We start from the raw sequence: 22601 nt of genomic DNA, 5'->3' as shown, positions 1-22601 counted from the left end.
GTTCAGACTATGCGCGTTCCTAGACGTTTTCAGGGAACACGTACGGGTACCAAAAACGCATAGGAACGGCTCCTAATGCTTTTGAATGGGCTAGTTCACATGTATGCGTATGAGACGCATACGTTTCTCATCCGCATTGCTGCACGCAGTTCTGTGCGTCACGCATAGAAACGGACGCAATGAAAGTCTATGGACGCGTATCGAAAACGCGTACTATTGCGTTTTTAGCGTCCGTTTCCTCTGCGGTTCCCATAATTTTTTTTCCCCTGGGTCACGTGTGTGTGCAAAACGCAATAGAATACGCATTAGAACGCAAGAAAGACGCATGCGTTTTTCAACTTGCGTTTCTTTGATTTTAAACGCATTCTTCATACGCAGATAGTCTGAACAGGCCCTTAAAGACACTTTACACTGACACAGTACGTTAAAAAGGGGCGCTGGGAAAAAAGGGCGCCGGGTTTTTAACGATAAGCATGGATAACGTTTAAAAATGTATTGTACTGTATTTCGTTTAAAATTAATGTTTTTTAAAGTTATAAATCATTAAATAATGTGCATTAAATCGGCAATTGTAAAAACGTTAATCTTTCGTTTAAATACTGAAACGTATAATAACGTTTAAAAAAAAATTACTAAGTAACCCTCCCTGTACCTACCCCTAACCCCTAGACCCCCCTGTTGGTGCCTAAACCTAAGACCCCCCCTGTTGGTGCCTAAGTAACCCTCCCTGTACCTACCCCTAACCCCTAGACCCCCCTGTTAGTGCCTAAACCTAAGACCCCCCTGTTGGTGCCTAAACCTAAGACCCCCCTGTTAGTGCCTAAACCTAAGACCCCCCTGTTGGTGCCTAAACCTAAGACCCCCTGTTGGTGCCTAAACCTAAGACCCCCCTGTTGGTGCCTAAACCTAAGACCCCCCTGTTGGTGCCTAAACCTAAGACCCCCCTGTTAGTTTTTTCGTTTAAAAATAATGTTTAAAAAAAATGTACTGTTTTTCGTTTAAAAAATAATGTTTAAAAAAAAATATTGTACTGTTTTTCGTTTAAAAATAAAATTTAAAAATGTATAAATCATTAAATAATGTGTAATCATGAGAAACAGTAATAAAACATTAAGTCTCCGGGCGCCGCTTTTAAAACGTTATTTTTCTCCGGCGCCCTTTTTTCCTATCGGGCGCCCATTAAACGATATTTATTATAGGAGTGAATGGCGGCGCCCGATTTGTCCACTAGCCTCAGGCGCCCGAATTTACTGTTCCCATTGCAATGAGCTTCAATGGAACCCTTAAGTAATGCAAAGCACAGAAAGGTTTGTTTTTTCTATGGGTCCATTTCTGTTAGTTCACACATGAGCTGGCTGCCAACCCAAAACTTTGCTATTCATACAAAAGGTGCATGGCAATGCATTAAACTTCAAAAAAGAGTGCACATTTCCACTATATAATAAACTTTACGCTGTAAAAGAAAAAAAAAAAAAAAAAAAAAAAAAAAAAAAGAGAAAAACGCACAAGAAAATGAATTTCCAAAAATCTGTTTTCTTTTTATAAACAAACATACCTGGACTTGAGAAACCTTTGACAGGTGTCCACAACATGTTCCATCTGTAGATAAAGTGCAGTACTCATAACCGCCATAATGCTGCTCTCTCTCAGACTGAGCCGAGATGTGTACATGAACTCCAATAGGACTCGGAATCCCTCTGCACTGATTTCTGGATCTAGATTAATGATATTCATGTTGCACTTCATCTGGTCAGTGAAGATGGTGTAGAACAGTCCACTGTGGAAATGAAACAGTTGTCAGACATTTCGTCCTATCAGGATGTCAAATAAACAGCACAAGGTGACTATAATACACATAGCTATCTAGGCTGACGTGCTTGAGACATGAGAGAAAAAAAAAATGCTTAGGCAGACTAAGTAGATATTTGACTTTAGTGCATGTAGGTAGAGCCTCTGTTCACTTTCCCTGAAGCCTAATAACTGTGGAGATAAAAAGTGACACATCCACAGCTCCATTCTTACCTGCAAGCCATTAGGACTGTCTTGTGAGCTCGAAAGTGCTCCCTGTTCACAACAATAATCACATCTGTCAGGATGTCCCTACTTCGAAGACGGTTCAGGTTCAAGAGAACATCACTGGCGTGTCGAGTGAACTGGATACAGCTGTCAGTTGATGTCATTTTTGCCCCTATCCTATAAAAGAAAAATGGGGGGGGGGGGGGGGGGGGGGAGATAAAAATTACAATCCTGTTATGTTTACTGTTAAGGGCAGAGTAGATGATACAGCAGACCCTACATATTTGATCATTTAAGAGAAAAAGCTTTAGCCTTAATGTTATCTTTCAAGTAAGTTTCAACTTCCACTTTTAGCGGTTAGTGTTATTTGGGGATGAGGGAACCTTCAGCAGTTGTGAAAGTGAAGTAACGCACAGGTGCAACTGCCCATGCTCAGAAAACTACCAGAGAAAAACACACAGAAACTTACCCCAAATCTCAATTCACAAATCAAACTCCTCTTTGAATGCTGTAAAACAAAAACACAAGAACAATATTGAGTTAGCTAGTAAAAACACAGCCATAAGCTTTGTGGCGATTACATCAGTTTAGTAACAGTATTTCCATATTAGTTAATGAAGTATAAAGCATATTGTACTTAGCCAAGGTTGCATACCTCCCAATTTTTTGATGAGAAAGAGGGACACTTAAAGCCATGCCCCTGCCACACCCCTAGTCATGCATACCATAAAGATTTCATAAGAAAAGTATGGTGTTTTATAATTCAAACCACACTGGTCCTTTCTATCCTGGTTCATTATCCTTCATATTAACATTTTAAAATTAGTAATATATAAATTTAAAGGATTGTAATAAAGTTTAGAGTCAAACATTTTTTAGTAGAGAAATATATATATATTTACATAGAAAGAGGGACAAAGTCCTGAAAGAGGGACACGAGGAGGAAAGAGAAACAGAAGGACAGGGCTCCCAAAGAGGGACTGTCCCTCCAAAAGAGGGACAGTAGGGAGCTATGAAGTTGATCTATACTGTCTTCACATACACAACACACATCCAATTTTGATTGGTCAATTGCTGGCCCATCTTGCCACCTCCATGAAGAATAAGGGTCAACAGATTTTGAATACTATAAACAGATTGTTTAGGTAAGCTCTTATACTACATGGAAGTGGTAAAATTGAAGGTTTGCCTGCACACAGTACAGTCTTAAAAGTTTAAATGCTAATCTCTATTATCAGAAACATTTTACAGAACCTAATAAGAGTTAATTTAAAAAGCGACATTGGAGGTAGAAGTCATTTATCTTCCTCTTTGGAACTTTGAAACTATGCACTTCCTCATACTGTGGTTTGTGCTTTTCCTGAACATACACCTTCACATACCTCACAAACACAAGAGGCCAAGAAGGAAGCCTGCAAGGCAAGGCACTTCCAATTAAACTAAGGAGCTTATTCATGCACGTTGGCAAACTGTCATGTCCACAGCTGCAAAAAGTTCTGTATTGGATTTACTTGATAAGTATGACACAATGAGTCTGTCAGGAATGAGTCTGTCAGGAATGAGTCTAGCAATAAACACCACTCTTGAAAGCTTTAGGGAAGGGTCATTCTTGAGACCGCGGAAGCATTTCCCCGCGGCTGAATCCGCATTCTTGGCCAGGAGCCTGCTGAGAACAGCTGACTGCTGGCAAATAGGGAAACGGGTGCATTGTGTGATAAATGCAGCAGCACCAGCTTTTTTTCCCCCGCTGCGGAAAACCGCACATTGCTCCCAGTGCACTGCAAAGCATTGTGTTTACACGGGTGTTGTGCCTTGCACTTTGTTTGGCGGGTGTACAAGCCTTTAGTCTTTGGTTTTAAATCAGATCACGTCAGAGTTGGATAATTCCCAGGAGCCAGGCAGTAAGGCGCTTGGCTGGACTTACTACTTTAACCGCCCAGTCACATTACTGTATTTTACAGTTAGGATAGGGCAGGCTTCTTAAGATAATGAAGGCCTTAGCATCAGTTAGTTTAGACCTGCAAGTTAACAAGGTGCAAATCCTTTGCAGAGAGACCAAAGATTTTAGAAGCCACCAAATATCTCACAATAAAAGTTTTTTTTAACCATTACACTAAAATATGTAAAATATGTTTATTCTTTTTCAGCATATGAAAAGCAGGAGGAATTTCTGTATTACAACATGCCTTGCTTGCCTTTTACATTCTCAAGTGCTTTAAGAAAAGCTCAGTTGAGCTGTGATTGGTTGTATGGAGTACTCCTATTACCACTTAAGACTCTGAAAATACTTCTAAATCAACTTATTCTGCATGCAAAAGGTAATCTGCCCAATACAAAATGAAACGTTTCAGCAATTAAGGCTTCTCAAAATCAAAGAACAGAAACCGTTCTCTGACTAGCTTTATAAAGCAAATGTCACCAAGCCTCAGCATGTGCAGGTTATAGATCAGAAACTGTATGCATGACACAACAAAACCACAGCCGTATATCTTCTCTTCCATAGAAATAAAAATACACCCCCATGGTTTCACTTATTTTTTGCAACTGCACTTTTTAAATAAACATGTTCAGTGAAACAGGCACACCACGGTGTCCAACTTTCTCTATCATGAACTTAACTCCTCCTCTGCCAGCATACAGACTTCTATGTGTATGCATTAGATAAGCATTAGAAATAAGGCAAAGTATTTTACCTGATGCATGGGAGTTTAAGGGCAGTCTCCTCTATGCAAGGGCTTGGCAGCAAAACAAACTGTTGTTCATCCAAGGCTGTCATTACACGTTACCTGCCCTACAGATGCTATACATTAACACTGTATTCAGAGGAAAAAGGGGTGGGTGTGCCAGCCATATCATTCTGGAAAATATTTCACTCAGACTGGGATTACTTCATCAAATCAGCACAACTTCAGTAGACTTTCCTGGAAAGCCAGCCTAGGACAAGCTTCCTAAAGTACATATCCATTTCTCTCTCTCTCGTGTGAGCCTAATGAACTTCTATAGCGGCTGAATGTGCTGTAACCACAGTGGCAATGAGAAATTTGCTTCCAGCCTTTTACATTAGTCAGGCTGACGAAAGAGGCTCGCCAGCCACTTGCTTTGGGGTTTTTTTGCACCATGTTTAACTACACAGCCAAAATGAAGACATGAGCTAAGGTTATCTATGCCACAAGATAATGAAAAACCATCCTTTCCCAGCCTAATAATATGATAACCTTGTGGCAGTGGAACCAGAAGACACTTAGTACATAAATGTTCTGCAGGCAGTAAGGGGAGGTAAAGGAGGGAGTTCAATTGTAAGTGGGTACCTGCCCACACTCCCCCTGCAGCTATACTTGAATGAGCTATATAGTGCACTACTTTAATATAAAAGCCAATCAGCAACCCTACACTCAAAAGCAACAAATGTAGGTCTGTATATTCAATTGCCTTTAAGTTATATGCTTATGTCCAGCAAAATACACAAGTACAGTTATAGTTGGTTTTTCAAATAACCAGAGTTTCTATAACAGACACAGAGTGCATCACCTGTTAGTGTGATAGAAATCAGGATGTCATATACAGCCCTTTCAAAAAGGAGCACTGAAGACACCTAAAGCCACTGTGTACAAACTTGTCATACTTCAGTCAATGAAAAGCCTGCTAATGGATGAAAGCCAAATTATTTTAGCAGTCTGCCAGTAGGTGGCAATACAGAGACATGAGAGGTTTAGTTATGCTATACTAGGATTCACAGCAAATCAAGCCATTATTTTGCTACAGATCCACCATTCAATGCTTGACTGAACCTCTAATAATCTAGAAAAAAAAAGGGACCACATACCAGCTCACATCTCTGCCACTGAAACACTACATGCAATATCGACACTCTGTGTGGCGTATAAGCTTCAATTATATGGTAGCATCATCATATAGGACTGCCCTGATCCTCTGCCTTTCAATGTATGATTGTCAAACAGCGTAATTCCCACAGTACAGATCAACTACTGCATATATGAAGAGTCTCATTTCCTACTCTTCTCTTAGCAACTGTTCAGTGCTACCTTAGTTGTTTTAAGCTGCCCCTCTCACAGAAAAAGAGAAGTCAGTTGCCATGTGAAGAAAGGAAACTGTTCCAGGCGCTTATACATAAGACACTTCGACAGAAGGGGGATCCAGGCTTCAGAAGAGGGAACCTGCAGTCTATGATGGGGTACACTTCCCTTAAATGGTTGAAGAGTGAAGCAATACAAAACTAGAAGGTGGTGAGAATGACCCATTCAGCCCATCCACAAAACTGAAAATGAGGTTATAATGGAATGAAAAAAAGAAAAAAAAATATGGTTAAGGGGAATCACATCTATCCAAAACTATTTGTTGAGATCCACTGGATTGTATGAAGAGCTAGCAGACAAATCTTTTGAAATTCACATCTCACTGCTTCATCATTTTGAAATCACTGTAGTCACAGAAGACCAGACCAGGGTTTGCATCTTGCCTCTTCCTGTTCAGTAAGCCTGCACCTATTCAGTGGGAGACCTTGGGCAAGACTCTTTAACACTGCTACTGCCTACTGAGCGCACCCTAACGGCTGCCGCTCAAGTGCTTTGAGTGCGCCAGGAGAAAAACACAATATAAATGTTATTTGAGATAGAGATATAGATACTAAACTTTTTCCAGGGAAGACTTTTCCTAAAAGAATTGCAAAGTTTTAAGGTTTTGGCAACTATTTCAGTGGCGCAAACTGTCCCCTTACACCTTGGCCATCCCCAAAACTAACATAAAAAGTGAAAAACTGTAAAGCGTAAAGAAAATAGGCCTAAGGACTTTTGAGCAATATGCAGCAGTGTCTCTCAAAGTGTAAGGGATCGCTGGGGGCTCACAGTCATTTAAATGAGTACACTACAGACTTATTTATTAATTTTACAATTTTTTTTTGGGGGGGGGGGGGGCAGGGGGTGTTAGGATATGTGCTCTTTATAGCAAGGTGCCAGTTGGAGACATTACAGGCAGCATGACAACACAGCCTGTGTGGTATTTATAGAGGTGGATATTTTGGAAAACATCAACTAGTGACCAGAGTCTGTCAGTGAAGGCATTTGATATGCATGTCAATGCTCAATAGTGTGGATGGTACGTGGCCATAGCAAACACTTTAAAGGAAGTATACAACTGAGCAAATATTGGGAAATACTGTTAATTCACTGGAAGTATTTTTTATTTGTATTTCATCACACATGGACTAGTTCCTGATTTTCTGAGATTATCAGAGCCTTACAGCCACAAAATATCTAGCAATAAATCAGTACATCATCTCTAGATACCCTTAACGTTTAGTAATGTTTCTTTGATATGCATCTCCCAAGCTTCTAAGAAAGTGTAGGAGGCTAGTCTTTCTAATGGGAACACTGGAGACTAGAAAGCAGAGTGGGATGTGTGATACCATTCTGTGTAAGGTTTCTTTCATTATGAATATGAAGCAAGCATGCATTTATGTAATAGTCAGACCTGCTGGGACTGTATTATCAGCATAGTCATTCTGCCCCAACTAATATTCTAAAGGCAAGTTCATAAAAAGTGACTTGTAAAGATACCTGGTGGTAAATATATCCTAACCATAACAATGAGAAACATGTTGTGCTGCTGAAGTAGACAAAATTGTAGACATAACTTCCTACCACCTAAAGACTTGAAGAACATTGAACAGTTGGCTTAAAGTAAATCATGCTGTCCTGGCAAGAAAAAGGCTCTAATTTGAATTTGTTCTTCATAGAGAGAAGAACTAAGGGCCAGTCCTCCCATTTGCTTTCCAGCTGAGAATCACTTTCAAGTTCATTGGATTAATTATTTAAAAATACACAGGCCACCTGGGATCTGTGAGTGGCAGCGAGATCTCCCTGCAATGTTACTCATTCCTTATTTAACTAACAACTTGTAACAGTATCAGAGAACTGCAACTTCTAAGAGTTACACTCAGTGATACTTCCCAAGGACAGCACAGAATTGGTTAACCCTCCTGCTAAGCTGAGAGGCTATGCGAAGCCAAATGGATTCAACCATACCGAGGAATTGATGAAACAAGCTTACGAGACCTCATTACCGGAAGGTAGGCTGTGTGCCCTGTATGCTAGGAATAAGTGCTAGAATCCCTCAGACAGGAAACATCACTCTCACTAAGGAGGTAACAATAAATGCATACACCAACACTCTGAGAGATAGATAGATAGATAGATAGATAGATAGATAGATAGATAGATAGATAGATAGATAGATAGATAGATAGATAGATAGATAGATAGGAGTGTTAAAACATTTCTAAAAAGAAATTTAGGTCACTGTTCCACATACCACAATAATACAACCAAAGAGAATGAGAATTGTATTTAAAATAAAAGTCACAAAAAGCCACATCAAATCTTTATTAAACACCTGGAAAAGAAACATAGCGTATTGTATTTGCGGGAAGGGGGGAGGGGGGGGGGGGCAGGTGTAACCAAGTTATTCAGAAATATAAACTAAAATGTTGAAAAGAATAGTGTACGTGGGCCATCTAGAAGGTTAATATTCACCCTTTCCATCTAGAAATATCTTTGGATCTCAGGTTATTTGACAAAATAATATCAACATGATTTAAAATAATAACAGGCTCCATCTGCATAAATAGGACTTTTTTAATTGATGCAGTACAAATTGAATGAAGCATATTTTGTAACATTAGAAAAAAAAACGCTAAAAAAAAATTCTTATTGACACAGACATTCTTGAAATAGATGTTCACATAGTTTTAGCAACAGAAATTTAGTTCCCACCAATTCCAGAAAGTGAAGTAACTTCTGTGGCCACCGGGTGGCGGCAGATCCCTTTCTAGATACTGGCATGAAGTTTCCATGATGGCTCAAAAACTTGTTATTTTGGATAAACAGACACACACACACTCAGTCGCACAACACACAGTCGTTCTTATGCTTTGGCTTCCCCTGCTTAAAAATAAAAGCTAAACTTTTTTTGGCGTTCTGAATCTTGACACAACATGTGATTTTGTTTTTTCTCCCCCAATTACCCTGGCTCCAGAAGATTGGCTATGAAATGACAGTGTTCTAGTCTATGGCTTGTAGCGCTGGCAAGGATCTGCTTTGGAATGCATTAGCTGGTAGCAGTGCAATGAGACACCTCCTTTGTAAAATAACCTAAGCAGCCTCCCTGACAGCGCCAACTACATTCCTACCCTACCAAGGATGACACCAGCATAGGGGATTTCTATTATGGGGACGTAAAACCTGTACTTCTCCCTCTCCTGTGGCTTGTGCCACCCAACCAGCTCCAACTGTGTCACACCAGCAAAGCTTCTATTAGCCTAACTTTAGTAAAGATTCCAGTAAATAGCAGGTAGCCCTTTCCAATGTGCACAATCATCAAGCTTCCCCGCCTAAAATAGTCAGATGTACATGCAAAGAAGCATGTACTGTATAGTAGCACACAAGCCATACTTCTAGCAATAATCACCTTCTATAGCAAAAAGCTAAAGAGCAAAATACCACCATGTGTGCTGCACATAAGCGCAGACAAGGTAGTCATATGTCTGATGGATGGGGGATGTTTTTAGACTCTACAAAGATGAAACATGAGCATAGGTTAAAAATCCATTCCTGCCTTACAGCCAGTGCGGAGGAATGTGAATCCTCCAGTTAACCTCTGTCGAGCCACAGGGGAAGGCATTTTTATATACATGTATTGTAACTCTTTCCTTGAAACAGAACTCCCCTGGAACTCTGGTTTAGGATGTGAGATTGCGGGCAATTCCACATTTGTGGCTTTCCTTTCCCTCCACGCTGTAAAAGCAAAAAAAAAAAAAAAAAAAAAAACAAGCAGCGGGACTCTAAATTTAGCGAGTCACTAGGGAATTTTATTAAAACCTGCTAAGACAACCATGACCGCCAGAGGTCGCCCCAAACCTAAGCCTTAGCCAAACATGTTATTTACCATTATTTGGGCTGGAGTCTGACACAGGACCCATTACTGACATATGTAAGCCAAGATCGGATTGTGGGTCATACCCAGTGCTCACACCCGCCTGTCAATCAGAAGCAGCACAAATAGAACAAGGATATTGCCTCATTGCTCGCAGGCTGGTGATCACCACCATCAGCCCCCGCAGCAATGTGCCACCTTGGGCTCCAATCACATGTTGCCCATTATACAAGAAATGTTGTTATTGGAGACTGGAGGGGCGGCTGGGATCCTCACTCAAGTTTGACACTTCCAGACAGCATCACTCATCGCCCCCCTCTGAACATAAACTCAGATCCCCGATTAAAGATAGTCCCTGCGCTGTTACGTTAATTAAACGAATACATCAAACTGACCACAAGAACAGCGATCATGATAAATTAGCAGCCAATGACAGCTTGCCTCAATCCGGACTGCACTTGTTATTCGCATACTATGTAGTAACATTTCCAAATGATGTTTAGAATTCCTAATTAGCCAACCTTTATACAGATCACTTAAACAAGAAAAAAAACACAACTTCCCACCCTAATAAATGATCAGCCTAATTTATAAAACGCCTGTGCGAAGCTGGGGGTCTGGGGAGGGAGTGGGGGGCAGCCCGGCTTATGTATGGTGGTCGCTGCCCGGCACATACACGGATACCTCCAGGAATAGCGTGTGGACCGGGGCCAAAACAACTTCACTTTGGGATGCTGATTTACGAGCCTCGCTGGTTGTGCCAAGTTCCTCCATAGTAAACACTGCGTGCATAGGGAAGGCGAGCTGCGCAGCTCTCCTCTGTAATTGCCCCCGCTAAGTATGCGGGGGGCTGGAGGGCATTGCACCTGATCCCCCCGTGCCACTGTCTAGACACTGCTGCCAGCCCACACCTAGATCACAGCGCGGCTACAGCGCCGCTGGCAGCACGGCTCCTCTCCCTTCCTTGTCATATCATTTAATCCCCCAAAGGGTCATTAACAGCGAACAAAACGGGGATCTGAGAACATTAGAACAAAACGCTTTTAATCCCTATAATCCCCCTTGAGTTATGATCGCGAGGCAGTTTAGTGGGCAGCCTGGCATTCAGAAGAAAAATCCGGACTCATTCAGTAGCCAGACACCAAGAACACGCCTGGGCAGTACGGGGAGAGTCGTGCCTAGGCAGCGCAGAACATAACCGGGCACAGGTGCAGGGCAGCGGCTCCATAGCGCCATGCCAGCCAGCTACAACAGTCACTGTACCCGTGCGGAGATGGGAATGTCTCACTCTGACATATCACCCAGCCTTTCTGTCCTTGGAGCTAATCTCCCACTGTCCCTGGTGCAAGTGGAGAGAAGCCAGACAGAGACTGGCAGACACAGACAGGCAGGGGAGTCCCAAGCATGCTAACAAGAAACCTCCTCATCTACAATATGGTTCCATCAGCAGCAGCAAGCAAGCAAGCCAGAGGCAGGCAAACACAATGCAAGAGAATGCCTCGACCAAGGGAAATGCTAGCAGAGAACACACTGCAGCCCTTCACCAATGCCATCCCTGGTGCCAGGGCACAGGCTAAACTATCTAGAGTGTCTTGTACAACAAGCAAATAGCACGCTCTTAAAAACACATCTCCAAAAGTCACATACAGAAGAGATAAAAATAATAATAACATAGTAAAAATAAAAAACAGGAGAAAATAGCTAGGGAACTTCAACTCCAAGCAACTGGCAAGTACTAATAAAAAAAATGAATTAAAGAGAAAAGCAAATCACCTGGTAGGGCTTTCCTAGAAAATCCTTGCATCACCACTTCTAAGAACCCCCAGTTCTAAGAATCAACAGGGCTCAATTCTCGGAATTTGAGCTTCTGATCTTACCACTGCGTGCAGGCAGGGGAGGACGGCGCGTCTTCCAGCCAACCCCTTTCACTTCTCTCCTGTCCATTGTACTGGCCAGGAACCTGCCCGACTCTCTGCAGACACATTTCCCGGTAGGGAAAAAATGCCTTTCACAGGAGTGCATGTTGGCTGAGGGTCTCCTTCAGGTACACGGAATTTGGGGATTATAGTACCCCCTGAATGCCTTGGTATCACCCGGCTAGCTAGATCACATGGTGTGTCTTTGGGTCTGACGTAGGACTTCAACTTGGAAGGACAGCCCAGAAATTCTCAGAACTAATTTGCTATTCTGTGACATAAGAGAAGAGGCGGATATATGGCACCCCGGCATCCCTGCGTGTGTGCGCGCTCCATGCGCGCCCCTGCCGGCGTTGGTGGATTTCTTGTACATGCGCAGACGGTAGCTGCTGCTTCCAGGGCAAGATACTGGTTATGATACATTGTATCATAGTTCTAATGATTGCTATGTAACTACATGCTGGGAACAGCCAATGTAGGTCACAGCCATTTACATTGTTATTTGATTTAACCCTGACATGTCTTCAGGAAGCCTATAGTATTTTCGAATCCACGCAGAACTGTCTATTCTGTTTATATTACTAATTTTCTCATGACATAATTTACTTGAAGGTTGTACTGAAGAGTTATTTTCCAGATAAGGTGAGAATTATATGTGGAGAGATAATTCATCATGAGGTAAAAGTTTCATTAATCAACACCTTAGGATAGTTTTACAATAAGGCCTCCTTCACACTGTCAAACAGAGATGGCTGTGCATTTGGAATGCAACACGCGTGATCGCATGCCCCCCTGTTTTCGTGCATTTCACGTCTGAACCAGTAACCGTATCCAGTAACACTATAGTGAATAGGGTCAGCACTGCGCTTTGCTGAAAAATGCATGCAGCACTGCGGTAGCGCATCACACTGCTGCACAGCGCATGTCGTCTGAACATGTCTATGTACTTCTCATGTTCTTGCTGATTACGCCCTATACGCATTGCCAGGAATGTGCATTGCGAATCGTATAGTGTGCGCGCTGAGTTGTAATGTACACTATTTTGCACACTAGAACACTTTACCATTCATAATCTATGAACAGCTCACACCTAATCAGCTGTGCTGCAATGTAACAGATTTGTTGTTACAATGTAGGAACATGCAGTGCATTACTAGGATAGACACAGATGAAGCGGAAATTTAAGCACAAGAGAAAGGATGTTTATAGATATGCACTAATGAAGGGGAAGATAAGGATAGGCAGAGGTGAAGGTAACATTACAGTTAGGCACAGATGAATGGGATGTTAGGTATAGGCACAGGTGAAGGGGAAGATAAGGTTAAGCACAGAAGAAAGGGTGGTTAGGTACAGGTGAGGGGTAGTTAGGGTTAGGCATAGAAGAAAGGCTGATTAGGCACAGGTTAAGGGGTAGTTAGGGTTTGGCACAGGAGAAAGGGTGGTTAGTCTTCAACATAGTTGAAGGGGAAGTTATAATTAAGCACAGGAGAAAGGGTGGTTAGGGTTAGGCATAGGTGAAGAAGTAGTTAGGGTTAGTCACAGAAGAAAGGGTGGTTAGGGTTAGGCGTAGGTTAGGTAAAGGGGAAGTTAGGGTTAGGCACAGAAGAAAGGGTGGTTAGGGTTAGGCATGGGTGTAATGGTAGGTAGGGTTATGCACAGGAGAAAGTGTGTTTAGGGTTAGGCAATAGGCATAGGTGAAGGTTTAGTTAGGGTTAGGTAAAGAACAAAGGGTGGTTTTGGTTAGGTATAGATGAAGATGTGCTTAGGGCTATGCATGGGTGCAGGGGTAGTTAGGGTTAAGAAGAGGATAAAGTGAGACTAGTTTAGGCTACATTGAATAATGGAGAAATCCAGGTATCACATTCAATTTACACTATCGACACCCTAAAGACCAGCCGTTCAGTTATCATTCTGTATGTCACACATCAGGCTTTGGGGCCTCTAATAGTCCTGCTATTCCTTTGGCGTGTACTGCCTGTCATCATGGTGGCTAACCTTCTTGCTTTAAATCTGCTTTGCGTCTGCCTCCTGGAAAAGCGTAATATAAATGTTCTGCCTTTTTTGTTTTGTCTTTAAAATGAGTCAGTATGTCATCAGAGTAACTCACACCAAACAAACAAAAGATAATTCCTAATTGGTTATCAGGCTGACCACATGAAAAGCAATATTAACTTCTATCTGTTTTCTTAAGGAAAAAAGACTGTCATGGTGGAAAGCACTCTCACCTTGCAGCCCTGGGTCCCCAATTCAAATTTGGCCCAGGACACTATCTGTAGTTTGTAAGTTTTCCTTGGGCTTGTGCAGATTACCTTCAGGCAGGGACTAAGTGTGTTGCGGTGCAGACATTGCACAAGCACATAGTGTGAACATAGCCCCAGACACATACTTACTCAATAAGTGTCATAGCAGTGGCTGGTGGATAGTGTATGGTTAAGGGCTCTGCCTTTGACACAAGCGACCTGGGTTCGAATCGGCTCGACCTGTTCAGTAAGCCAGCACCTATTCAGTAGGAGATCTTGGGCAAGACTCCCTAATTCTGCTACTTCCTATAGAGCGCGTCCTAGTGGCTGCAGCTCTAGCGCTTTGAGTCTGCCAGGAGAAAAGCGCGATATAAATGATCTGTGTCTGTCTGTTTCATATTAAATGATCAATAATAATAACTTCAGATGGCAGCTTTAGGAACAATCACTGTATAGACTTGTACGTACATATACGCCGCTGGTGAGCTGGGCACAGGGTGAGCTGAATGATGCCTCGCCCTGCTGCTGCTCAAATCCTCAGCAGCGTTAAATACTATTTCACCTCCGAGTCGTCGCAACTCAGAGGGGGAAGTAAATTGGGGAACCCCGAATGACCCTTGCGTTAGGCGCATAGTATAGCACTAGTGCTACAGCAGAGCCCTGCTTCAGCACAGGCATGCTGCTTGGCCACAGCATGTTCTGTTCTGTAGAGAGAGGTAGGAAGAGGACGAGTGGGAGGAGCCCTGCTGCCAGGATAATGGCCTTACCATAGTACTTGGTCATCATTAGTGACAATAATGATATTGTAGGACATTTGAACTGACAGTAGATTTCAGTACACTGAAGTTTAGGGATGATGTTTGTTATAGTAGGGACTTCATGCTAAGAAAGCAAATGGGAGCACGATGGGAACCACGATGCTACAGAAAATAATGCATTTCCATTATATTCTGCGATAGTACAATATCTGTAAATGTATTAATATTCTACTACACTAACCCTTCCCCTACCTATGCTTTACACTTACATCCCCATACCTACACCTAACACCCTCCCCCCCCCCCCCCCCCGCCACAAACGTCTAACGCAACCCTAACACAAACCCCCCGCTACACCTAACAGTAACCCCCCAACTACACCTAACACTACCCCCCCCCCCCCCAAATGCCTAACACAACTCCCCTACCTACGCCTAACAGACCTAACCGTAACCCCACAAACTACACCTAACCTTCCCCCTCTACAAACGCCTAACACCCCCCCACCTACGCCTCACACCTAACAATAACCCCCCCCCCCAACTACACCTAACACTACCCCCCCACACACACAAATGCCTAACACCCCCCCACCTACACCTAACACTAACCCCCAACTACACCTGACACTAACACCCCCCACAAATGCCTAACACAACTCCCCCACCTACGCCTAACACACCTAACAGAAACCCCACAAACTACACCTAACACTAACCTCCCCCCTCCACAAACGCCTAACCCCCCCCACCTACGCCTCACACACCTAACACTAACCCCCCCAACCACACCTAACACTAACCCCCCCCACACAAATGCCTAACACCACCCCCCACCTACGCCTTACACACCTAACACTAACCCCCACCTACACCTAACACTAACCCCCCAACTACACCTAACACTAACCCCCTAACACTAACCCACCCCCACACACACACACAAATGCCTAACAAACATAACACTAATCCCCCTCTCCCCCAATTACTCCTAACACTAATAACCTTCAGCCCTATAGCTGCTCCTACCGCTAAATTTGAAAGCCTTCTCAGCCCTGCCATCTCCCCTAAAATTGAAAGCCGGAGTTTGGCTATAATACAGTGGAACCCCGGCCAGCGCCCGCTATAGCCACAATTTAATGGCACCTGCCATAGTTCCAATGAAACTGGTGCCCAAATAACCTTTCTGGCACAGCTAGAAAAAAAAAGCCAGAGTTCCGCTTTAGTATAGCAGAATTCCAGCACCCTCACTAGCCACAATTTATCCAGCGCCTGAATGACTGCCCCGATGATGCCATTGCCATAGTCACAACTTCTACAGCGGCTTAAGGTGCGTACACACATGCGACTATAGTCGTTTGTAACGATCGTTCCCCGATCTTTACCAACGACGATCGTTACAAAAAACGAACCACCGACTATTAAGTCTAACGACGAACGAGCCAAATCGCTACAAAAGAAAGTTCTGTCTCGGCGGATTTTAACCAACGACGATCGTTTGCAAAAGTGGTACATCGTTGGAAACGATCGTTCGTACCAGGCTGGACATGCGCATTTCACTTTTTCTCCAGGGAACTTTACAATTTTATGCACAGGCGCATTAAGTGCTTTTACGTGGTGTAACGTTTGTTCTAACGATGTGATCGTTACACACTTTTTAGAACTAACTTTACTCCGGTCGTTCTTTCGTCAATTAAAAGATCGTTCGTCGTTAACAACGAACGATCGTAGTCGCATGTGTGTACGTAGCATAATAGCGGCTCCCAAATGATCAGTCACAATCTGCTATGCCTGCTTACAGGGAACTATTATACCGGTATATACCTTATCTGTCAGCCCAACACGTACTGCCTGGTGTTGTACTATCTTCATGTCTATCATCACTAGAGAAGATAATGAATTCACCTTGGATGTTAATTTTATGCAAACTATGCACCTTGGAACTGGACCAATCAAATCTACTTGTCAGTTTGTATTGGTTCTATGCCAAGCTAAATACAATTTGCATTAAAATAGCATGCAAGCAGGCAATATTTGTATCTCATAGACCATCTGTAATCACCTATCCGTTGTGCTGGGATTGCCCTGGGATACCAGGAGGCAATGTGCACGTAGGATACATGGCACTCCAGGGCCGGATTTACCATAAGGCACTGTAGGCACTTGCCTACAGACGCCCAGTGGTGGAAAGGCGGCTCACTCCCCTCCCCGAGCACTTCCTTCCCTCCTTTCCTAGGCAGAGTCCCAAGCAGACCATAAATAAGGTTACTCACCCACCCAGCTCTCAGCATTTCACTAACAACATCTCCCTTGAGTCAGGTGATCCTCCAGCTACTTGAGGATAGGAACACACTAGGCAGAATCGCATATGTGTTTTCCCTAGCAGATAGAGGAAAACGCATATGTGAATACTGAGTTTTTTTCTAGCACCCTAATACTTGGGGTCACCTCTACTTAATATTAGGTAGCGAGAAGTACCCTCAATATTTAGGGGCACCTATGAAGAGCAATTATGGAAGTAAGGGAGAAGTGATAGCTGGGACAGTTTGGTGGTTTGTAGGTTAATAGAGGCAAAAGCTAAGGTGCCAGGACATCTGTGCCTATAGGCGCCTCCTGTGAGGTAAATACGGGCACTCACATTCAAGTGTCCTCAGTCACTAAGGCAACCAGAAGCATTTTTAAGTAATAGCCACGTGGAATGTGGCACTTCAACATGTCAAACTTTCACTTGATTACTAGAGCGTTTTCTCTATTCTCCCGAAATGTTGTGATTAGCAGAAGCTCGGCTCTTGCAGAGGGAACGGCTTCAGCCTTAAATATGTTATCAAACAGACAAAAAAACAAAACAAAAACAAAAGTTAAGTTACTGTATGAGCATCAGTTCAACAGGGAGAGGGAAACACACGCGTGCGCAGTAGCTCCTAGAAGCATCGGGAGCGCGCAAGAAGCGTGCTCCTCCGCAGGGATTCTGAGGATGCCTTATTTCGTTTGCCGGATCCTGTTCAGTACTGTGTGTAGCACATAATCCACTTTCTGCACCCAGCACACAGGGGGACACTGCACAATGCAAACAAATAAAAGGCTTTTTTACAATATGCACCCGATCTACAGATGTCCTATATTCGCCCACGATGCCAGGCAAAAGGCCAGAGACAAGTCTGTGCCCATCATGGGGTCCAATCTGACCCAGACTTCATTTAGAACCTGCACTAAAAGCCACCCAAATGGATCGGTTTTTTGGACTATCTGTCTTCATGGAATAAGAACAATGGACTTGGTGAATTCTGATTTTTTTTTTCTTCCTTATTTTGTTTGTACAATCCTTTCTTCAAGATCCTGGCTTTAATACTTCACTAGTCATCAGCCCTAATGGACTGTCTTTTAACCCATGGACTGAAAGTGGTACGGTATTATGGTATTTGCTATATTTTTATTAAATCTTATACGTCGACCAATCAGCATTGTAACTGGTTTTTCATTAGTGCATATGCCAGGCCAATGCCCATAGAAGTAAGTGGTCATTTTCCAATGACTGCCTGCATTGAATGTCGATGTTCTATGATTTCTTTTGACTTTTAAAAGAGACACAGATATCATCACCACTAAGTATGAGGACACACTGGATTAGAGAGTTTGTCTAGAAGTTAACCTTAGCAGTACAGAATGGTTGAGGGCCTGGGCTGGGTTGACTGACTACAGGAAGTAGGCATTGACTGCTCTTTCAGATTTATAGACAGTGCAAAGTATCGATTCCCTTATTACTATGTCTTCTAGCAACGGTATAGCACCAGCAGCAGCACCGAGAGTGCTAGACTGGAAAGTCACAGTGTAACTCTTACATCAATAGCCGGAAACAGGATTATAGCCTACCTAATCAGATTGACCATGGTTTTATGTTGCAGTGTGTGTCTATAACATGACAGCTTTTAAAAGTGACACAATAGGCTTAGCTCACACAGTGCCTTGACATGGATTCAGTCTGCAGCTTGAAACAAGCGACATTTGCAAGAGGAATACAAAATAAATGACAATGATATGGCTGGAAGCAATAGGCTGGAGTTTGAAAAAGGTGTGTTTGAGATACTCAGGCTAGAGATCACTTATAACGAATGTAGATGATCCTATAACGAATGTAGATGATCCCAAGTCTTGAGGTCCCTTATGTTATTGGATAATCAGTTATTTTAGCCATGTAATGTTCTCTGTGCACTGATACACTGAGCAATCCAGTGTGAAAACAACTGATTTCTGCCCCTGATACACAACGCTGCCAGATGGCCTTTTTTAGGCAGAGTATCTCTTCCTTTATGTTTATAACCAATTCCAGTGGACTTAAACCAGTTCCACCTTTATGTTTATAACCAACTCCAGTGGAATTATACCATTTCCACAGCATGATACCAGGTACAGCTACTCTGCAGTCTGTTTAGGAGGCGTTTACAGGCGTTTGTGATGTGAAGAAGCCATGCACATTCACACAGAACTATTCCTTATGGGAAACAATAATGTTGTCAGATCTGCTGTACATCCCAGGCTTGTCAGTGCTCCGCTCCCTAGAACTTTCCCAGTCACATTCTACCACAGGGTAACAAGCCTGGAGATCACTTTTAATTAATGCAATAGGTGCCAGTACAACTGGCATTCCCTGTTATTTGCGTGACAGTCTGCATCGCCTATTACGGCTGCTGAGAATGTGCATATGGGATCTAATTAATTGCAGGAATAATATTCAACCTAGGCTGTGTACTCTTCAAATGCCAGCTCTAGTTCAGAGGAGCCGTCTGTAGGTTTGATTTCTCAGAGCCAGATTAGGCATTTGAAGTGACATACGCTACACATAAGACCCATAATGCTTACCCAAGCAACTTCTATAAGTGTAAAGTTTAGCTACCCTCGGCCTATATATAGCTTTGCTCCGACGGTGGAAATGTTAATGTTTGAACTAGGCTCTTCTGCCGCCTATAGTCTCATCTGGCATGTCAGAGATAGACTGCACAGTGACTACACAAGTGTTATGGCCTTTTTTCATGACCTACTTTTTAAAGAACTAGGCAGCGCAGAATCAAGCTGCTACAGGCCTGCAATGCATGGCCTTGCCCAGGCTTCCAGCGTGTGACGAATCTCCCCTATCATGTACAGTAGTAAATAATGAGTTTGTTTTTTCCTTTTTAACCTGACATAAAGTACCCAGTAATGGTACAATGTTTTTGGACAATCTGTGTTAATATGAGGAAATACCTGAAATACCTAGTCCAAGAATATTCACACAGTTTACCCTTCTGCTACATAGATTTGGTAAGATTGAATTGTTCATCTATTTGGCAGCTTAATGCTGGCCATACCTGCATTGGTTTTTACCAGCAGATTCAATCACTACTACTGAATCTGCTGGTTATCTGAGATACAACCAGCATCGGTTGTAATTTTGACCAACATGAAGCAAAAATCAATGGATGTTACAATCGGATGTTACATTTTTAGTCGATCGGACGTGGCGGTAGATTAGCCCAACAGTGTTTCATTGTATCGAACAGTGCAACACTGAAGTTAGATAGATTTTCAAGATCATGGTGGAATCTATAGAAAATCTGTCTGCAGTGTATGGGAGGATTGGGCCCTTCTCTGATCAGATTCAGATCAGAGAGGGGTTGCTATGTGTTTGCCATATTGGGCAGAAATCTATGCGTGTATGGCCACCTTAACTGATCTAACAAAGCTAAATTATCTGTGCCCTGTGGAATGTGAAACCCTGGATTTGATGTACATGATGAAAGAGGAAAGTGTGACACTGCTGTTAGCTGACAGGTTCTAACCCTTTAGTGACAGATAACAAAGTGACAGTTAGATTTTTTTCTACATTCGTTATTACATGGTGCCTAATAAGGCAAGTGGCATCAATAAAGGGAAGTTTGTGCCTAAGAAATACTGACGTTTACTGGCATTCTGTTCACATTAATGCCTCCTATTTGTTTGTTTTTTTAATGTCCTTCATACATATGATTCTATTGCAGCAGATTTAAGCTGTTTGTGATCCTTCTTCCAAGCAAAATAGAATGCACAAGCGCTGGTACTTTTCCATTGATAGCAACTGTTGCTTGGTTTGTGTGTACCCTGTACGCAGAAGCCTTTCACATTACATTCCAGGCATGGGTGCATTCCCATGGCTCCTCTGCCAGCTCCAGCAGACCTTCCACTTACTATGTTCTCTCCATTTCACTACAGAACGGCCAGTTGTTAAGCCTGGTTAATAAATAACAGTCAGTCACATTTGAACTCACCATGCAATGATGCAAGGTGCAAAGTCTGGCTTATTGCATAAGCGGCAGTTGCTGCCTATAAAGAACGACAGATCTTGTGAATGCAGGCCTTCTACACACTTTCAATAGTGATTTGCCAATCACTGACCAATTTTACCACCTCTGTTTAGTTTGAGGGGCAACAGATACTGAATAATATGAGCAGATTGTGTAGGTAAACCCTAATACTACATGGCGGTGGTAAAACTGGTCAGTGGTTGGCCAATGTTTATTGAAAGTGTGTGCCAGGCTTTATTGCCAAATGTCTCTCTCTGCTGTGCCGAATTCTGACATCAGCAGCATGGACACTTCAGTCAAAATGTTGTATTATTATAAAAGAGGAAGTGTCAGTGAGTATAGTGTGCATAATATATCTGTACATCCGCACATAGGTCAGCCACAGGCATGACAAACTATCGCATCATCTCAGTCAGAACACTGCATATTTTTGAAGTATTGATGTGCCAGTGCATCCAGGTATTAGCAGCTGTGTCTGTTATTACTTTATATACTGTTATTATTGATTTTGCTATTCGTCCACTGAAAACGGATAGGCAGTGGGCTTTGCAGCATCCTATAATACACTGATTTATTTTATTTTTTACGTGGGGTGATGATGTCACAGTGCAGTCTTCCCACCTGTACTAACTACTTCTCACTATACAAGTCATAATCACCTTTCAGCCAAATGATGGTTCTCAACTGTGAAACAGCTACTTTCACTTGCTCATGCGGTGATTACCACTGCTTACAATTATTCAGTGCTGAGAACTTCCTGTAGATACCCAATCAAAATATTGTTTTGAGCAAGAACATACCTCTTGTGGGCAAAAGTGTGTGTGTGCAGTGCAGTATAGTGTGTGCAGTGTAGAGTGTGTTTGTGTGTGTATACACTTGTGTGTGCAAAATGTATGTATTGTGTGTGTGTGTGCCTGTTTGTATGTCTGTGTGTGCTTGCAGTGTATATGTGATTCGTGTAATCTATCTATCTATCTATCTATCTATCTATCTATCTATCTATCTGTCTATCTATCTGTCTGTCTGTCTGTCTGTCTGTCTGTCTGTCTGTCTGTCTATCTGTCTATCTATCTATCTATCTATCTATCTATCTATCTATCTATCTATCTATCTATCTATCTATCTATCTATCTATCTATCTATCTATCTATCTATCTATCTATCTATCTATCCACACATATATTTCATATGTGTGAGTGTAGTGTAGTGTGTGTGTGTGTGCATTTGTAATTTATAATGTATGTGTTTGTATATATATATATATTGTGTCTGTGTGTAATATAGTACGTGTGCATAATTTTTTCAGTGCCCATAAATCTATTACCTCCGACCAGCTAGGAGATCATTGAGTAGCACACACAACTGTAGACACATATGTTATGCAATGTGGCAATAGCTACGTAGATAGATA

General features: G+C 42.4%; 1 protein-coding gene across 5 annotated transcripts in view; it reads right to left on the bottom strand.

The window, feature by feature from the left end:
- Nucleotides 1–22601, bottom strand: part of BCL6 (BCL6 transcription repressor) — a 155352-nt gene that overhangs the window by 12925 nt on the left and 119826 nt on the right. For 2 of the 5 annotated variants that reach the window (XM_068281223.1, XM_068281222.1), the window contains exons 3-5: nucleotides 2486–2524; nucleotides 2023–2193; nucleotides 1556–1777 (exon numbers count right to left, since the gene is read on the bottom strand). In XM_068281223.1, the coding sequence (XP_068137324.1) occupies nucleotides 1556–1777; nucleotides 2023–2180 (380 nt within the window). In that variant the 5' untranslated portion in view covers nucleotides 2181–2193; nucleotides 2486–2524. Of the gene's footprint in view, nucleotides 1–1555; nucleotides 1778–2022; nucleotides 2194–2485; nucleotides 2525–8804; nucleotides 8828–11736; nucleotides 11809–11840; nucleotides 11970–22601 lie in introns of those variants that run through there. The other 3 variants (XM_068281224.1, XM_068281221.1, XM_068281225.1) reach the window with 3 other exon arrangements.

The sequence above is a fragment of the Hyperolius riggenbachi genome, chromosome 4, assembly GCF_040937935.1.
Source record: "Hyperolius riggenbachi isolate aHypRig1 chromosome 4, aHypRig1.pri, whole genome shotgun sequence".
NCBI lineage: Eukaryota > Metazoa > Chordata > Amphibia > Anura > Hyperoliidae > Hyperolius > Hyperolius riggenbachi.
The sequence above is the reverse complement of the archived record's forward strand: the minus strand, read 5'-3'. Positions and strand labels throughout refer to the sequence as shown.